At 34.1% G+C, this 17,789-nt stretch overlaps 1 protein-coding gene across 4 annotated transcripts in view; it reads left to right on the forward strand.

Moving 5' to 3' along the window:
• TRAPPC13 (trafficking protein particle complex subunit 13) overlaps positions 1-17,789 on the forward strand; it is a 39,290-nt gene that overhangs the window by 18,224 nt on the left and 3,277 nt on the right. For 2 of the 4 annotated variants that reach the window (XM_019652427.1, XM_019652428.1), the window contains exons 6-11: positions 2,287-2,359; positions 4,083-4,127; positions 11,692-11,709; positions 13,619-13,752; positions 15,012-15,210; positions 16,951-17,051. In XM_019652427.1, the coding sequence (XP_019507972.1) occupies positions 2,287-2,359; positions 4,083-4,127; positions 11,692-11,709; positions 13,619-13,752; positions 15,012-15,210; positions 16,951-17,051 (570 nt within the window). The remainder of the gene's footprint in view (positions 1-2,286; positions 2,360-4,082; positions 4,128-11,691; positions 11,710-13,618; positions 13,753-15,011; positions 15,211-16,950; positions 17,052-17,789) is intronic. The other 2 variants (XM_019652430.1, XM_019652431.1) reach the window with 1 other exon arrangement.

Below are 17,789 nucleotides of genomic sequence, written 5' to 3' on the forward strand. Positions count from 1 at the left end.
CTGTATTTTTCTTTCCTTCTTTCTGAGAAGCAAATATGAACATTTCACCCATCTAAAGTAATTTTAGACTTCTCCATCTGCCTTGCCACCCTCATGTCCAATCAATTCACAAATCCTATTAGTACTTAGCTATCTCGCATTATTGTCTCTTCTCCTTCTTTACTTTTGCTTTTCTTTGTCTTAAAGAATTATATAATATTAAAGTGTATAATAGTATCTGTTCTTTAATCAGTTCATTTTGGTGACAAGCTCTGTTGTAGGCATTTTTAAATATACTCATATATTCTGTGATTGGTATGAGCTTTGGAGTCAAATTTTCTGAAGTTTAAATTAAGGCTTCATCACTTATTAAACTGTGTGATCTTAGATAAGTCAGTTAACTCTTGAGTGACCCCTCGCTACCCTTAGGAAATTCTGACTTTGTGTAGGTTTTACAAAGCTCTCCACAACCTAATTCTTGCCAGGCATTCTGGTAGTTCCACCTTTTGTCACTCTTCTCTCCTCGCTACCTGGCAGTCATATTGGACTTCTTTTACCTCTGAACTCCATGACTTGAAATGTATTCTTCCCTTACAAAGGAATGCCTATATCATTTTGTTTAGTTTACTTCTACTTCTTCAATTCTCAGAGTCAGCATGACTTCCTCAAAGAGGCTTTTCTGACCTTCTAGACTCGATTGTCACCCTTTTGTATATTCTATAGCACCCACAACTTGTCATTTTTAAATGTCCTTTATATTTAAATTACTTACTAAGTGCCTACAGTCCCCATAAAAGTATGAGTTTCATGAAGTCTGCTATATCCCCAGGATCTAGCAGAGAACATAGGTCAATATTTGTTGAAATCGAGTTTATTGAAATGGTATTAAATGTGTGAAGTCCCCATTTTTACAGAAAATGACTTTTGTAGAATTAAATAGCTGGTAAATAATGGCTTAGAACGCAAATCTAAACCTAACTTCAAAAACTCGTACCTTGCTGAACTGCTTCCCACTTTGAGAGCAGGTATTGTGTTTTGATCAATTCTATATCCTTAGTACCTGGCTTAGTACTAGGTATAAGTATAAAGAGAAATTAAATTACCTACAATGTTACCACCTCATATAACCACTATTAAAATAGTAGTATATTTCTTTTCAACTTTTTGTATGGGCATATAGATAACAAATGTGTGTAAATAATTTATATGATACTTTACAGAGTTTTATCACACTACCCATGGTTTTATCTTCTTCAATTTACAATGAACATTTCCCCACTTAAGTCAGTTTTCTTTGAAACATTATTTTTTAAATGGTTTTATCTTACACACTAGGACCATGTACTTTGTTTACCCTCATGTTGGACTTTATTTCCAGTTTTTCACTATTATAAATAACATTGTAATGAACCCCTTGATATTTCTTTATGATAGATTGCTTGAAGTGGGTTTACTATGGGAGCATGTAAACATTTTTAAGGCTCTTTTACTGAAGGGTTACTTTCTAAATTTCTTATAACCACTAGCAGTGTAAAAAGAGTCAGTTTCTCTACACCCGCATCAACCATAATATCACTTATATAGAATTTTAGCGAAATCTTAAGAGATGAAAACATCTTTCCTCATTATTATAATTTGTTTCTTTGATTGCTTGTGAGGCTGAACATTTTCACATTCTTGTTAGCTGATATGGTGCTACAGCTTATCTATGTATTCCTTTCCTCCTAATGTGAGTGAGAGATGAATGTTCTCCTTATTGACTTACAAGAATTCTTTGTATATTAAGCATCTAACTGTTTTCTCCATGTATTGTTAGAAGTGTTTTATCCCAGATTTTTGTCTGCTTTTTTATTTTGTTTTAGTGTTTTTGATGTATTCAATGTAAAAACTTTAAGTCTCTTTTCTTTGCCATTGAATTTATGTTATGAAGTCTTTTTCCCATGCTGGAATTTTCTTTTTAATTGTATTTCTTCTAGTTTATATGACCTTACTTTTTACATTCAACTAGTGGGTTATTCTGGAATTTATTTTGGAATATGTTTCATCTTTTGAAGGAAAAGGTACAGATTTCCTGCTCCAAAAATTGTATATCTGAGTTTACTAATCAGAGCTTCCTTGTTCGTGTAATTATATTCATATCTGCTGGAACTCTTTTTTTTCCCCTGTTCTAGGCTCATTTGACTACACTTGCACATGACTGGTATAAATTTTTTCCGGATTGTAGGTAGAATTGATGTGTGTTAGATTTACTATTAAGAAACAAAATTGAAAATGATTCAGAATCATTAAGACATCTTTTTGTTTCAGCTTGGTGTGTGCGGTGAGTTATACAACTCAGGGTGGAGAAAAAATGTATTTTAGAAAATTCTTCAAATTTCAGGTATTGAATATGATAATGGTAAATGATTTTTAGATACTTTTTTCCCACAAGTGTGCAGTTATTTCTTTTTTTATCTACAGTGTAAAAAGACTTCAAATAAAGTAAATAGCTTAATATTTTTAGATTTGTCATTTACTAGCAATCTAAAGTTAGACATAATTAAGTTACATAAAATCAGAGAAATTATCATTACTAATATAATGTTTTTATAGTGAAACTTGAAGATTTTTATCCTAAAAAAATTTTTGTTTGTTTTCATGATTTGACAAAATACATGAGAACCTAGAAGGCGGGGGGGGGGGGGGGGACCAGTGTAAAGTGTATCAAATTTCTAAAGAAATATTTAAATGAGAGCTTATTGACTTGGGCTGAATGGACCAAGCTTCATCAGAGACGCCATGAGTCACTGATATTGTAGGTGGAATTTTGGTTTATACACCAAATTTTGGTTTATTCAAAGTCAATGATCAAATATAGTTAAAAACCACTGCTTCAATATTGGGTTGTCAGAAAAGTCATGACGTATTTTTTTCTGTTTTTCGTTGCAAAAATGTGTCACGACTTTTTGGACTACCCAATATATGTATTTGTATGGGTGGGAACATCAGACTACCATATATGTATCTATATATAGATCTAGATATGATGCTATGTATATTTTTCATTTCTCTGTTAAGTGGAAGAAAAAAGTACTATCAATAGAAACATTTTTGCCATAGTTTTGCTACATTGCTCATTTGTTTGACTTTTTGCAGCCTTTTAAAATAAAGGAGCTCCAAGTGCTTATTTTCATAAACATTTGTTTGTGAAATGTGCATAAAGAAAAATATTTAAATATGTGTTCAGTTTAGCAAAATGTAATGAAGTTAAACCCATGTAACTATCACCCAATCAAGAAATGATGGTTACCTTTTTAAAAAAAATACATTTAGAATTGTTTTTGCAAGAGTATTGTATACTCATTAGAAAAGTATTTTACAGTTAAAATTGGAAAATACCTCTGACAATTTTTTTTCTTTTTAAAGATTTTATTGGGGAATTGTGGGAGGAGAACAATGTTGGGGACTTGGGGAAGGGGGCCAGCCAAGTTGTTGTTCTTCAATCTTAGTTGTGGAGGGCGCCAGTCGCTATCTGGCTGCCCATCAGTAGCTCTTGGCCTCTAAGCTTAAGGTGCTGTGTTCAATCTTAGTTGCAGGAGTGAAACCCGGCAGCCTTGTTTTTAAGAGCGCACAGTCTATCCACTGAGCCATCTGGGCGGCACCTCAGCTGAAGGTGCCAAGTTCAGTCTTAGTTGCAGGTGGGCATGGCCACCATCCCATGCGGGAGTGAAACCCGGCAGCCTTGTTGTTAAGAGCACATGCTCTATTCACTGAGCCATCCGAGCGGCAGCTCAGCTCAAGGTGCCAAGTTCAGTCTTAATTAAGGGTGGGCGTAGCCCACCATCAAACAGGCAATCTTGTTGTTACATCCCCTGAGCCATCCTGCCACCTGTTGGCAGCTCAGCGACAGCTCAGCTCTGGCGCTGTGTCACTGGCTCATGTGGGAATCGAACCAGCAGCCCTGTTGCTCAGAGCTTGCGCTCTTAAGCCAACTCTTAATCAACTGAGCCACTGGGCCGGCCCACCTTTGACAATTTTAAGCCCTACTTATTTAAAACAAACAAACAAAAATAAATGATCAAATGATAAGAATCTCCTCTGATTGATATGCTTTATTCAACTAGGTTCTCAAACCACTGGATGTGAAAACCAAATTTTACAATGCAGAGGTAAGTGTTGGGCACTTAATGGGATTTCAGATTAAACATTAAGATCCTATTTGACTAAAATTCTTATGTATTACATTTTGTATTGAAGTAAATTGCTATTATTGCAAATTGTGAAAAATGAGCATAAAGTTCAATCAAAAGTGAATAATTTCATTGTAGATCTCTTTTAATTTGCTATCTTCAATTTACATGGAATCAATATGCCTTAATTTTTATCCTCATTGTTAATTTTGTGAGGTTTTTTTCCACCTCTTTTATAAATTATGGCCCTATTATTCCATTTAATGGTGGTTGTTACTGTCTAAAAATATTAGCAATCTATTGAATATTTACAATATGGCTCTGGTGTTAGAAAAATTAAAGTAATAGATCTAATACTGCAAAAAATATTTAATATTTACATGGAAAAATATTGACAAGTAGAGCTCAGCATATTAAATTGTTGTCCTGAGAAGTCAGTGTGCCAGGCAGAGTTTGGATGTTGAGTTTGGTAAACGGCTTGAAATGCTCATTGGGAGAAATAAGTTTGGCAAAAATATAGAAAGAAGTAACTTTTAGAATAGAAGATAATCTATATTCTATCCTAACAAAAGAGAAAATAGAATTTGCCATTGGAAAAAGGTTTTATTGCTTGTGTTTCTTTTACAAAATTTTATTTTAATCCTGGCTTCTGGAACTCCAGAGAAAGCCGATTTCCTAATGGGCCCCTTACCCCCCCAAGTCATATTTCATACCACAGTGATAAATTCAGAGATATTCAACTATAAAATATTTTGAAATGAAAGTTATATCTTTATTACTCTGAAACCAGATGATAATCAGAAATTTGCAATCACATGTTAAATTTGGTAGATATTTTTACCATCAGCATCTGAGTTTTTATTTAGTATAAAGTTCGTTCTACAACTGGGCATACTAAGATGTCAACCTGACCTGCAGTAAAGACCTATTAGGAGAAAAGAAAAAATGGCATAAAATAACAAAACTGCTTAATATAGTGTATAGTGAGTCTAAAGAGAATGATATAAAAAGATGTGCTACAGGAATTTTGAGGATGAGATTTTAGAATAGTCTGAGGAAGCTTCATGGACGAGGAGGGGAATAGTCTGGAAGGAATGGATATTAGAAACATCAAAGTGTCAGGGCAGTGAAGGAATTCCTAGCAGAGTTGCAAACACATGTGGAATACTGTAGTGAAGAGCATACATATTTGATAGGAGGATAAAGTCTCATCAAGGAGAACTCTTTATGTTTAAAGAGTTAACTTTTTTGGGGTGGCGTGGGAGGGGAGTTCTGATACTACATATTTGTTTCACATTTTTTGATGACTAGTATAATGTTCATTAATATAGTTATTCAGCTTGGTAAATTTTAAATAGTCATATTAATTTCTCATTTTCTTAGGAAAGATTTCATTCATAGCATGAGGGGAGATTGGTGTAACTCTTCTGTTACAATAGATATGTGAGAAAATTAGAAGGCTGATTAACATGTTGCTAAACAATCAAAGGGTCAACAATGAGATCAAGGAAGAAATCAAAAGATACCTTGAGACAAACTAAAATAAAAACACAACCCAAAATCTATGGGATGCAGTGAAAGCAGTCCTAAGAGGAAAATTCATAGCAATGCAGGCCTACCTAAAGAAACAAGAAAAATCTCAAATCAACAGTCTGATTTTACACCTAAGGGATCTGGAAAAAGAACAGCAAAATAAGCCCAAAGGGAGTACAAGGAAGGAAATGATAAAGATCAAAATGGAAATAAATGAAATAGAGACCAAAAAAAAATACAAAAGATCCATGAAACCAAGAGCTAGTTTTTTTGAAAAGATAAACAAAATGAACAAACCTTTAGCCAAACTCATCAAGAGAAAGAGAGGATCCAAATTAAAATCAGAAATGAAAAAGAAGTGACAACAGACACCACATAAATACAAAAAAAACAATTTTAAGAAAATACTACAAGCAACTATATGCCAACAAATTAGACAATCTGGAAGAAATGGATAAATTTTTAGAAGCATATACAATCTTCCAAGGCTGAATCAAGAAGAAACAGAAAATCTGAACAGAATGATTACAACCAACAAAATTGAATTGGTAATCAACAAGCTCCCTGGACCAGATGGCTTCACAGGTGAATTTTACCAAACATTCAAATAAGAATTATCACCTATTGTCAAACTATTCCGAAAAATCTAGAAGGATAGAAGGCTCCCAAGCTCATTTTACAAAACCACTATCATCCTGATCCCAAAACCAGAGAAAGACATTACAAAAACTCTGTAGGCTGATATCCTTAATGAACATAGATGCAAAAACCCTTAACAAAATATTAGCAAACCAAATTCAGCAATACATTAAAAAGATCATACACCACGATCAAGTGGGATTCATTCCTGGTATGCAAGGTTGGTTCAGTATCTGCAAATCAATTAACATGATACACCACACTAACAAAATGGAAAACTAAAATCATACGGTCATATCAGTAGATGCAGAAAAAGCATTTGACAAAATCCAGCATCCATTTATGATAATAACTCTTAGCAAAGTAGGAATAGAGGGATCATATCTCAACATAATAAAGGCCATATGATAAACCCACAACTCACATCATACTCAATGGGGAAAAGCTAGAAGCACTCCCCTTAAGATCAGGAACAAGACAAGGTTGCCCACTCTCACCGCTTTTATTCAACATAGTTCTGGAAGTTCTAGCTACAGCAGTCAGACAAGAAAAAGAAATTAAAGGCATCCAAATTGGAAAAGAGGAAGTAAAGTTGTCATATGCAGATGACATGATACCATTTAGAGAGAAACCCAAAGATTACACCAAAAACCTATTAGAACTGATAAACGAATTTAGTAAAGTAGCAGGATACAAAATTAATACTCAGAAATCAGTTGCATTTGTATATACCAATAATAATCAGAAGAAGAAATCAGGAAATCAATCCCATTTACAATTACTTCAAAAGCAATAAAATACTTAGGAATACATTTAACCAAGGAATAAAAGACCTATACTCATAAAATTATTAGACATTGAAGAAAGAAATTAAAGATACAAATAAATGGAAACATATACCATGCTCTTGGATAGGAAGAATTAATATAGTTAAAATGCCCGTACTATCTAAGGCAATATATAGATTCAGTGCAATCCCTATCAAATTACCAATGACATTTTTCACGGAACTGGAACATATAATCCTAAAATTTATATGGAATCATAGAAGACCCCAACTTGTAGTTATTAACTGCATGTACCCACCTCTAGAAGTTAGTATGTTAAGCTGAACCAACTTGATGGGAGTAACTATCCATAGGGTTTGTTTTCCAAAGAAAAGTGTTCTTTAGAGGAGCAGAATTGTGAGCCTGCCGACCGAGGCACGTTGGGAAGTAACCAGAGCAAGTTTTGTGAATGGAAACATTGTGCCCAGGTCACATTTCACTTTAAAAGGTGACAAATACAGATGTATTAATAAAAAAATAAAAGACCCCAAATAGCCACAACAATCTTGAGAAATAAGAACAAAGTGGGAGGTATCACGCTACCTGACATCAAGTCATACTTCAATGCTATACTAATCAAAATGGCATGGTATTGGCACAAAAAACACATAGATCAAAGAAACAGAATAGAGAGCCCAGAAATAAATCCATTCTTATACGGTCATATAATCTATGACAATGGAAGCAAGAATTTACACTGGGCTAAAGACAGTTTATTTAATAAATGGTGTGGAAAAACTGCACAGACACATGCAAAGTAATGAAGCTGGACTGCCTTCTTACACCATATACAAAAATAAATTCAAAATAAATTATAAAGACTTAAATGTAAGATCTGAAACCATAACATTTCTAGAAGAAAGTATAGAAAGTAAATTTGCAGACATTACCCTTAGTAATATTTTTACTGATTTATCCCTGTGGTCAAGGGAAGCAAATGAAAAAATAAACGTGGGATTACATCAAACTAAAAAGTTTATTTTACAGCAAAGGAAACCATCAATAAAACAAAAAGGCATCATACTGAGTGGGAGAAGATATTTGCCAATGACACATCTGATGAGGGGTTACTATCCAAAATTTATAAAAAATTTATACAACTCAACACCAGAAAATCAAACAACCCAATTAAGAAATGGACAGAGGGCATGAAGAGACATTTCTCTAAAGAGGACATATAGATGGCCAACAGACATATAAAAAAATACTCAATGTCACTAATCATTAGAGAAATGCAAATAAAAACCACAATAAGATACCACCTCACTCCAGTCAGAATGGCTATCATCAGTAAATCAACAAACAAGTGCTGGCGAGGTTGTGGAGAAAAGGGAACTCGCGTGCACTGTTGGTGGGATTACAGATTGGTGCAGTCACTATGGGAAACAATACGGAGGTACCTCAAAAAGTTGAAAATGGAACTAACTACCTTATGACCCAGCAGTTGGACTCCTGGTGTCGACCCAAAGAAATTCAAAACACTAATTCGAAACAATATATGCACCCTTGTTTATTGCAGCACTATTCACAATAGCCAAGACATGGAAACAACCAAAATGCCCACTGAGAGACGATTAGATAAAGAAACTGGTACATTTGTACAATGGAGTATTACTCGACCATAAAGAAGAATGAAGTTTTACCATTTGCAACCACATGGGTGGAACTAGAGAATATTATGCTAAGTGAAATAAGTCAGACTGAGAAAGACAAATACCATATAATCTCACTCATATATGGGATCTAAAAAACAGAATAAGTGATCAAACAAAACAGAAATAGACTCAGAGATATAGGGGGAAAAAAACTGATGGTTGCTAGACTGGAGGTGGGGGGATGGGGAAAAAGGTAAAGGGATTAGAAAGCACAAATTAGTAGTCACAATATTTTCACAGGGATATAAAAGACAGTTTGAGGAATATAATCTATAATGTTGTAAAGATGATGTAGGGTGCCAGGTGGGCACTTATTAGGGAGACCACTTCATAGATTGTATAGATAGATGCCTGACCACTGCACTATACACCTGAAGCTGAAATTGAATAATATTGTATTAAATATACACACACACACACACACACACACACACACACACACACAATAATACCTTGGTTTGTGAGCATAATTCGTTCTGGAAACAAACTACTCATATTGCAAGACATCGCTTTTACCACATTAAAATGTATCAGAAATGTTTGCTTGTCTTGTAGAACACTCACAAACCATGTTACTTGCAATCCAAGGTTTTACTGTATATGTATATATTAAATATATATGTATATATAGAATCACGGGATGTGGAGTATAGCATAGGGAATTTAGTCAACAGAATTGTAGCAGCTATATATGATGCCAGGTGGGTAGTAGCTTGGGGGGAGGGGGGTTATCACTTTGTGAGGCATGTAAATGTCTATTACATTGTTTTGTGCACCCGAAACTAATAAAAAAATTAAAATTGAAAAAAAGAAAGAAAATTAGAAATAAATAGGGTAGTAGGTAGGTCTTTTTTTCTATAATTGGCTCCTAGGAAAGCACATATTAAGCTATTTTAGGTTTTCTTTGTTGAAAATGTGTTGGTACATAAGATAGTTGACAGGTAGTTTTGTATCAATATTCAGAGTGATTTACAAATAGTTTTTTAAATTGCTATTTATTCCATGAATAATATTACAAAAGTGACATACTCCCCCAAAAGGAAAAAACCCACAATTTTATCACACAAAAAAGTAATTGATTTTTTATTAATCCATATTCCCAGTCTTTACTCATTTATATGTAATCTGTTTTTATAATCATAGGACCAATTTAGGCTGCTTTTTTCACTTAACATTATATATAGACATAATCTTTAAATTTTGCCAGCAAACTCCAGCAATAAAAAAAACTTTTGAAAATAGACAACTCTTTAAAAATCAGGAGTAAACAAATAGGATTTAGGGTCTCTCTAAGATATTCAGTAATACCTGTTAAGCAAACAAATATTGTTCAGCCTGTAACCTGAGGCCGACTCTAATGACCCCCAACTAGGAAATTCAGGGAAAGTATAGGAGTTAGTAAACCACTCTAATATTAGTAGGTTATGATTATTGTTCCATGCCATAGTCCTCAGGCAACAACTATAATTAGCCCTATGTTTGTTGGGAACATTTTTTATGCTGTTTCTAGGAATTCTAATAATATGTGAATCACCTAAAGGGAAACAAGGTTTTTTGAGAAACTTTGTTGTAGTCTTCTAAAATAAGAAAGCTTTGGGCCAGCCGAGTGGCGCGTTGGTTAAGAGTTCACTTGGGAGTGCCAAGCTCTGAGCAGCAGACCCCTGGTTCGGATCCCACATGAGGGCCAGTGACGCTGCGCCCTCTACAGCTAAGATGGTGAACAACAGCTCAACCTAGAGCTGGGCTGCCATGAGTCAGCTGCAGCCCCTGCTGCAGTGGGCTACCATGAGTGACTGGCAGCCAGAATGAGCTGCCATATGCGGCATAGAGCAGCCATCCAGTGGCCGACGAGCAACTGCCTCACCCGGGAACAGCGCAGTGATAATACCAACATGGTCCAGTGACGTGACGTCCTCCACAACTAGACTGAAGAACAAAAGGACAGCAACGTGTCTGTTCCCCTTCCCCGATTCCTCAATGTGGTTCCCCTCCCCCAATTTCCCAATAAAATCTTTAAAAAATAATAAAGTAAAATAAGAGCTTTGCAAGATCCGTGACATTAAAAGCTAGGATTCAAACGTTTGGTCGCCTGCTGGGTACAGAGCTCCATGCCAGGTACTGAAGAGGAATATATAAGCTGAACACCTTCCCAATCCTCAAGTAACTTAGATATAGTGGAAGAGACAGGTGTGACATAACTGCAATATAAGCATCCCTCCCCCACTAGATCATAAAGTGTACTAATACTATGAGAAAATACAGAGGTGAAATATGATTTCCAGCTAGAAGGACATTTGAGATGGCTCTTGATAAATAGGTAGCTTTAGAAATATATATGAAAAAAAAAAAGACTATGAAATCTATTAACAAGAACAGAATAAACTAAATTTAGTCTGAGGTGGTCTAGCCCAGCATTCCCTGAAGTATGATCCATAGAACCCTAATCTCCCAAGATGCTCCTTGAAAAAAGGATTCCATTATTAGATAAATTTAGGAGAAGCTCTACAGTGTGTCCATTCTAAGTGTGGAGGATAGTATATATGAATCTTAGGTAATACATGAAGAATTACAATGTAGGTAAAGAATTTGTAGAACTAGCAAGACATGAGATATACCTCTCTCCCAAGATGTGCCTTTGCATATTTGCTCCTGTTTAGGTATTCACCGACAGTGTTCTTCTCTATTCATTTAACCTTCGCAGTTTCACCTTTTTAGAAAAATGATTTGTCGTATTTCTTTATGTTGCTTTCTGTTTACTTTTGTTTTACTAATGCTGTCTTATATAGTAAATTTTTAAAAATGCAGAAATGCATTTTATTTTAAAGTTATTCTTTTTCTTTAACATTTAATTCTGATTTTTCTAATTTTTTCTTTTTATTTTCCCATTAGAGTGACCTCAGTTCTGTGGTAATTTGATTTTTATTATAAATTTATATGCTTACCTTACCACTTTTTGATCTCTGTCTAATTAACTGCTTTTCACAAAACATAGTGGAAAAAGAAGTTAGTTGTGAATAACACCTGTTTGACTTGAAAAAAATGTATATATTTTTTGTACTTTTTTTTTATTGATTGTCTTATTCTGTGAGAAAAAGTGATCAGAGATTAAATTGTCATACTAAAACAATTATATTCTCACATTTAGTGTTTTCCCATAGGTGTTTTTTTAGAAGAGGCATGTTAACCTTGTTTAAAATAACCTTGGGATTTTCACCATTTTAGTATAAATTACTCTACTTAAGTTCTCTAAACAAATTTATTTTCAAACACAGTGGTTTTAGTTTTAAGTCTGGGTCAGGTAAAGATGGCCCTTTGACAACAATAAACTGAAGAAAACAAATTTGTCCAAGTTGGCTAACCATATTGTCGAATTTCTATTTAATATATGCAGTATTTGCTTATGCAGTGTTACATTATGTACATAATAACAACTGCCTTAGCACTGAATTCTTAAATTTTCAAATGTCTAATTATTTTGTACTAACTGTTCATACTAACTTAATTTTCCATTATGCTGCTTGTTTTTCTTTCATTTTATCTAAACTCTTCCTAAATTTATGCAGAAATTGAATTTTTAAAACTGAAATGTGGGTCTATGGTTATTTTTAAAGCAATGGATTGATGGGATATATATGTAGTTTTTGGTTTTCGTTTTTTAAGAAAAATTAACAGAAAAATGCCTTTAAATGGTATATTCTTTTAAACTGATAAATACATCATCGTATTTCTGTTTTTATTTGAGCTCATGTGCCAAGGACTAAAGAATCTATTTTATTTTAGATAATAATACAGTAGATTATACCTTCATCATTATATTTTTGCAAATGATTTCCATTTCCCTGGATTTACTGTTTAAAAAACTTATAAGTGCCAAATGATTTGGTCATAGTTAATTTTGTTTTATTTCTATATGCATGTATATTGCTATGAAACTTTTGAACAAATTAATACTTGAATATCTTTAGTATATCATTTTTATATAGGTGAGTTTAAAAAATGAACCAAGTTGTTTCTTATCCTTCAATTACACACACAAAAATAATAATCAAATAGCATAAAAAAGAAGGATGTTTAACATAATCAGGGAATAAAAAATTTTTGTAAAAATATTTATTTAAATTATCCATTGACTAAAATACTACTGAGTAGCATCAGTTTTCAAACCATCACTAAGGCTACAAAATAGCTTTTATTTTATTTAAAAGTTCTAAGATTGTCAGGTATAATTCACATATTTTTTAGCTCTAAATATACTTTTAAAATAAACCAAGAAATTACTAATGACCACTAACAGTTTTAAAGTTAAATTCTGTAAGATTATACAAAATAGATAATTCACTGTAGTAGTGGTCGCTATACTATCTAAATTGAAGTAGTATTGACAATTGAAGTTATATTACGCTCCAATGTTATTACAAAAACCTAATTATCTTAACATATTACTAAAATGATAGGTGCAGCAGTATATTCATACTAAATTTCATTTTAACATTTTAATGACTTACTAAAAGATTTAGGATACTTGTGAATGAAATTCCAGTTAAATAAATATTTTTTGGATGTTAATACAAAAAGTATTGTAGTTATCCCCTATCCATTGTTTGACAAGTTATCAGTTGACTAACACTTGACTTTGCCCCTGTTAATCACATTAGGATGAAGATTTATTTTCTTGCATTATGATAACTTTGATTTGCAGGCATGAACTAATCACATTTGTGGTTAATATTTTTTTTCATATAGATCAGATATTTTTGTTGAGGTTAATATTTTAAATACCATCACACTTTGGTGGATATTGTTTTCATATCCTCAGACTGATGAAGTATTTCTGGAAGCCCAGATTCAGAATATTACAACCTCACCCATGTTTATGGAGAAAGTTTCGTTGGAGCCATCTATAATGTACAATGTAGCAGAATTAAATTCAGTCAACCAAGCTGGAGAATGGTAAATATGAATTATGAAGTATTTGTTCTTATTTTGAAACGTATGAACTTTTCTAACGTATGTTACTCTTGGATGGTTTGTAGTTGTTTTTTAATTAATGACTTTATTGTTTTAGAAAACTTTTATGTTCATAGAAAAACTGATGCAAAAGTAGTTTCCACATGACTCCCTCCCCACTCACAGTGTCCTATTATTTATGTCTTGTTTTATTGTGGCACATTTGTTACAATTGATGAACCAATATTAATACTTATTATTAACTAAAATCCATAGTTTAAATTAGGGTTCATTTTTCGTGTTGTACATTCTGTGGGTTTTGACAAATCTAATGACATGTGTCCACCATTACTGTATATTTCAAAATAATTTCACTGTCCTAAAAATCTGTACTCTCCCTATTCATAAAAATTAAAGATCCTAGTTGTTTGCATTTTATGTTTTACTGTTTAAATAACTGTTCTGTTAATTTTCATAATAATTCAGTGAAGTAAAAATGGAACCTTTCATCTTTTCCTGCAAATGATAAAACTGAGGCATGGGGAGGAATGATGGAGAAGTTAGAAAGGGTAAGGATGAGGGGGAATTTTAAGAAGAAATATTCTCCCAACATCAAAAGGAGTGGGCGTAGGAATGGAAGATTTAATGTTTTGTGAAAATGAAATACATATGTCTTTAGGTAATTTAGAATAAGAATACATAAATGTAGTATTGACATTAATATGGATAAGAAGGTAATAGCTGGAGAAAGTACCTGACTCTTAATCAAGAATGAACTGTTTACTTTTATGTTGTTACAGTGGTTAGATATAGAAAAGTTTATAGCCTCCCATACACCCATTGGGGAAAACAATTTACCATTCTCTTCCTGATCTTTTGGAAATGATTACTTAGTTTATAATGTTATGTTTCTTCTTATTCTTAACTATTTTCTTTGGTAATTGTAGAGAAAACAAAGGATACTTACAGTTCTACTTTCTATTGAATTTTTTCAGTTACTTGATACACATTCAATATTTTAGGTAATATATTCCATTCTATTACAAAGAACCTTGAGATTTTCCATATCAACTGAAAAAAATTAAAAATAAATCTTCTCAGTCCAAGTTCTTTTCACTTGTGTTGAAACCACTGAGCTGTGCTGTTCTAGATCTTTGGATGGTAAATTATTCACTTCCTGTCAAGAGGTACAATTACAGCCATGATTTTTCTTTTAAAAGATTCTAGAGAATTTTCTCCATCTCTATTTCCATCCCTCTCAGTGTAACTACGTTTGGGTCAAGAACATATTTACAGCCAATGGATACACGCCAGTACTTGTACTGCCTAAAACCCAAGAAGGAGTTTGCAGAAAAAGCAGGCATCATTAAGGGAGTAACAGTAATCGGGAAATTGGATATTGTGTGGAAAACCAATCTAGGTGAAAGGGGAAGATTACAGACCAGCCAACTTCAAAGAATGGTGAGTCTGGAACAAAACTTCGGTGGGAGTTTTGGTATGGGAGGTGGTAGGTAGTTCGAACAATTTAAATGTTCCTGGGGCCGGCCGAGTGGCGCGATGGTTGAGAGCTCGCTTGGGATGCCGGAGGGCCCCGGTTCGGATCCCGCATGTGAGGGCCAGTGACGCTGCCCTCTGCAGCTGGGATGCTGAACGGCAGCTCAGCCTGGAGCTGGGCTGCCGTGGGTCGCTGGCGACGGCGTAGGCTGCAGTCCCTGTGGCAGTGGGTTGCCATGGGCTGCCATATGTAGCCAGCAGCCAGCGTGAGCGGCCAGCAGCCGCAGTGAGCGGCCGTCCAGAAGCCGGCGACTGATCTGCCTCGCCGGGGAGGAGCGCAGTGATGGTGCCAACTTGGGCCGGTGGGGCGGTGTCCTCCGCAACTAGACTGAAGAACGGGGACGACGGCAGCTTGTCTGTTCCCCTTCCCCTGGTTCCCCAGTACTGTTCCCATCCCCCCAATTACCCAATTAAAAAAAAAAATCTTTAAAAAAATAAAAATAAATAAAAATAAATGTTCCTAGGTCTATCATTTAAAATCAGAGCACTATAAAGAGAATTAGAGATAAAAGACTAATAATTTCACTGATCTTCTAGGTAGAAAATTGGTATCAAGATTAATGAACAATATGCAAATATTAATTTTTACTTGATAGTTTTTTTACTTTCCCAAACAGAAATTAAAATAACTGCTATCAGTTGTTCCCTCCTATGGTAATTCACACTCACTGTACATCTGACTTTCATTATATTAAAGTTTTCTTTTTTGCAACATCCTAAACTCTTTGTACAGTCACCTACTCAGTTCATACCCTTTTTTTAAAAGATGTTTAATTCTGAGTCATCTGAAACCCAGAAGGTGAGTCCCACTAAAATTACCTTGTAAGCATTGGTTGGATATTTTAGTGGATTTCTGCTCTGAATGTAGGGGTAGCTACCAGTCTTCTTTTTGTTGTGCTAATTAGACTATGCTACAGAATCCCCCTTTTGTGATAAATACTACCTGTTCAGATATATTCTAAAATTTACTTTTCTTTAACGGTTTGCGGTAACAATTTGAAAAAAAAAATGATTACCACTGGGCCTTTTTATTTTTCAATTACAGTTGACATACAATATCATATTAGTTTCAGTTGTACAACATAGTGATTATAGACATTTATATAACTTACACAGTAATCACCCCAATAAGTCTAGTATCACGGGGCCTATTTTTAAATGTAGCAATTAGCTATCCTCTGCCATGGCAACGTTTCAAGCTTTGATGTTTCTGTGGTCCATTCCTGCCCATATGTCTGAAGAGACATGGTTTTCTTCCTGGATCATTTCTAAGTGATTATCTCCTTTCTGTTTAGGCAGTAAACTTACCTATTTAGAGTTATGGATGTATAAGCTACAGTATCTTTGGAAAACATCCCCTTAAGATTCAGACCTCCTAAAATTTCTTTACAGACTACCTATGAGACTCATTTTAACTCTAGTGAACAATGGAGTAATTATAGCAAAAACAGTCAGGGTCTATCATGCTATTCCACAGGTAATAGCAGCAAAGGAAGTTAGAATGAAGAACAGTAGAATGACTGAAAAATATTTTCTCAACATCAGCTTGGGGACCCAACAACTGTTGAGTGCATGTATTGGTGTGGTACTGTCATTAAAATGGAAAGATTTTGTAATAGATGTTAATCGTGTTGTTTTTTCTCTTAGGCTCCTGGCTATGGAGATGTTAGGTTATCTTTGGAGGCAATCCCAGATACCGTAAACCTAGAAGAACCTTTTCATATTACCTGTAAAATAACAAACTGCAGGTAATGCCAATATTTGTGGATGGATCTCCTTTCCTCTTCACTTACCTAAAAGAGAATTTTTAAATCTTTTAAATATGCTGTCTCATTTTAAGTTTCCTCTTGACATATAGCCTTCTCTGACACTGATGTTGAATACCATAAATTTCTTCATCTGGTAGCTGTATTTTACATATTTTTGAGGTCCTACTACAATACATTAAGCATTTTCTGTATTTAATTACATTCATCATACCTTGTGAGGTAACTATTATTCACATTCTATGCAAGAGAAAGTCAACTCAGAGGTTAAGTGACTCACTCAAGCTCAGAGAGCTAGAAAATTGGGGCCAGAATTTGAAACCAGATGTATTTGACTTTAAAGTCCATATTCTTTTCATTGTTTACACTTCCCTCATACTTGAGATTACTAAAGCATGGACTAGTAGATTCTTAGGGAATAATACGTTATAGTTTTAATGTAATAAGTTTTCCGAAACATACTATACCTGAGCTGTATCTTTAGTATTAAGAAAGTAAAAATTGGTTATAAATTTAAGAGATAATCATAGATTGGAAAACAGGACTTTGATAATAAAGGGAGAGTATAATCTAGCTATTGGGAAGCAAAGAGCACAGGGCTTTGAAGCCAAGGAACAACCAACAAAAAAACCTTAGGATTACATTTCAGTCCTACCACTTTTGCTACTCCTTCTATTGCTACTTGTATATACTGTTATTTGGGGCATTTTGATAATATTG

Source organism: Hipposideros armiger, unplaced genomic scaffold, assembly GCF_001890085.2.
Source record: "Hipposideros armiger isolate ML-2016 unplaced genomic scaffold, ASM189008v1 scaffold_179, whole genome shotgun sequence".
Lineage (NCBI taxonomy): Eukaryota > Metazoa > Chordata > Mammalia > Chiroptera > Hipposideridae > Hipposideros > Hipposideros armiger.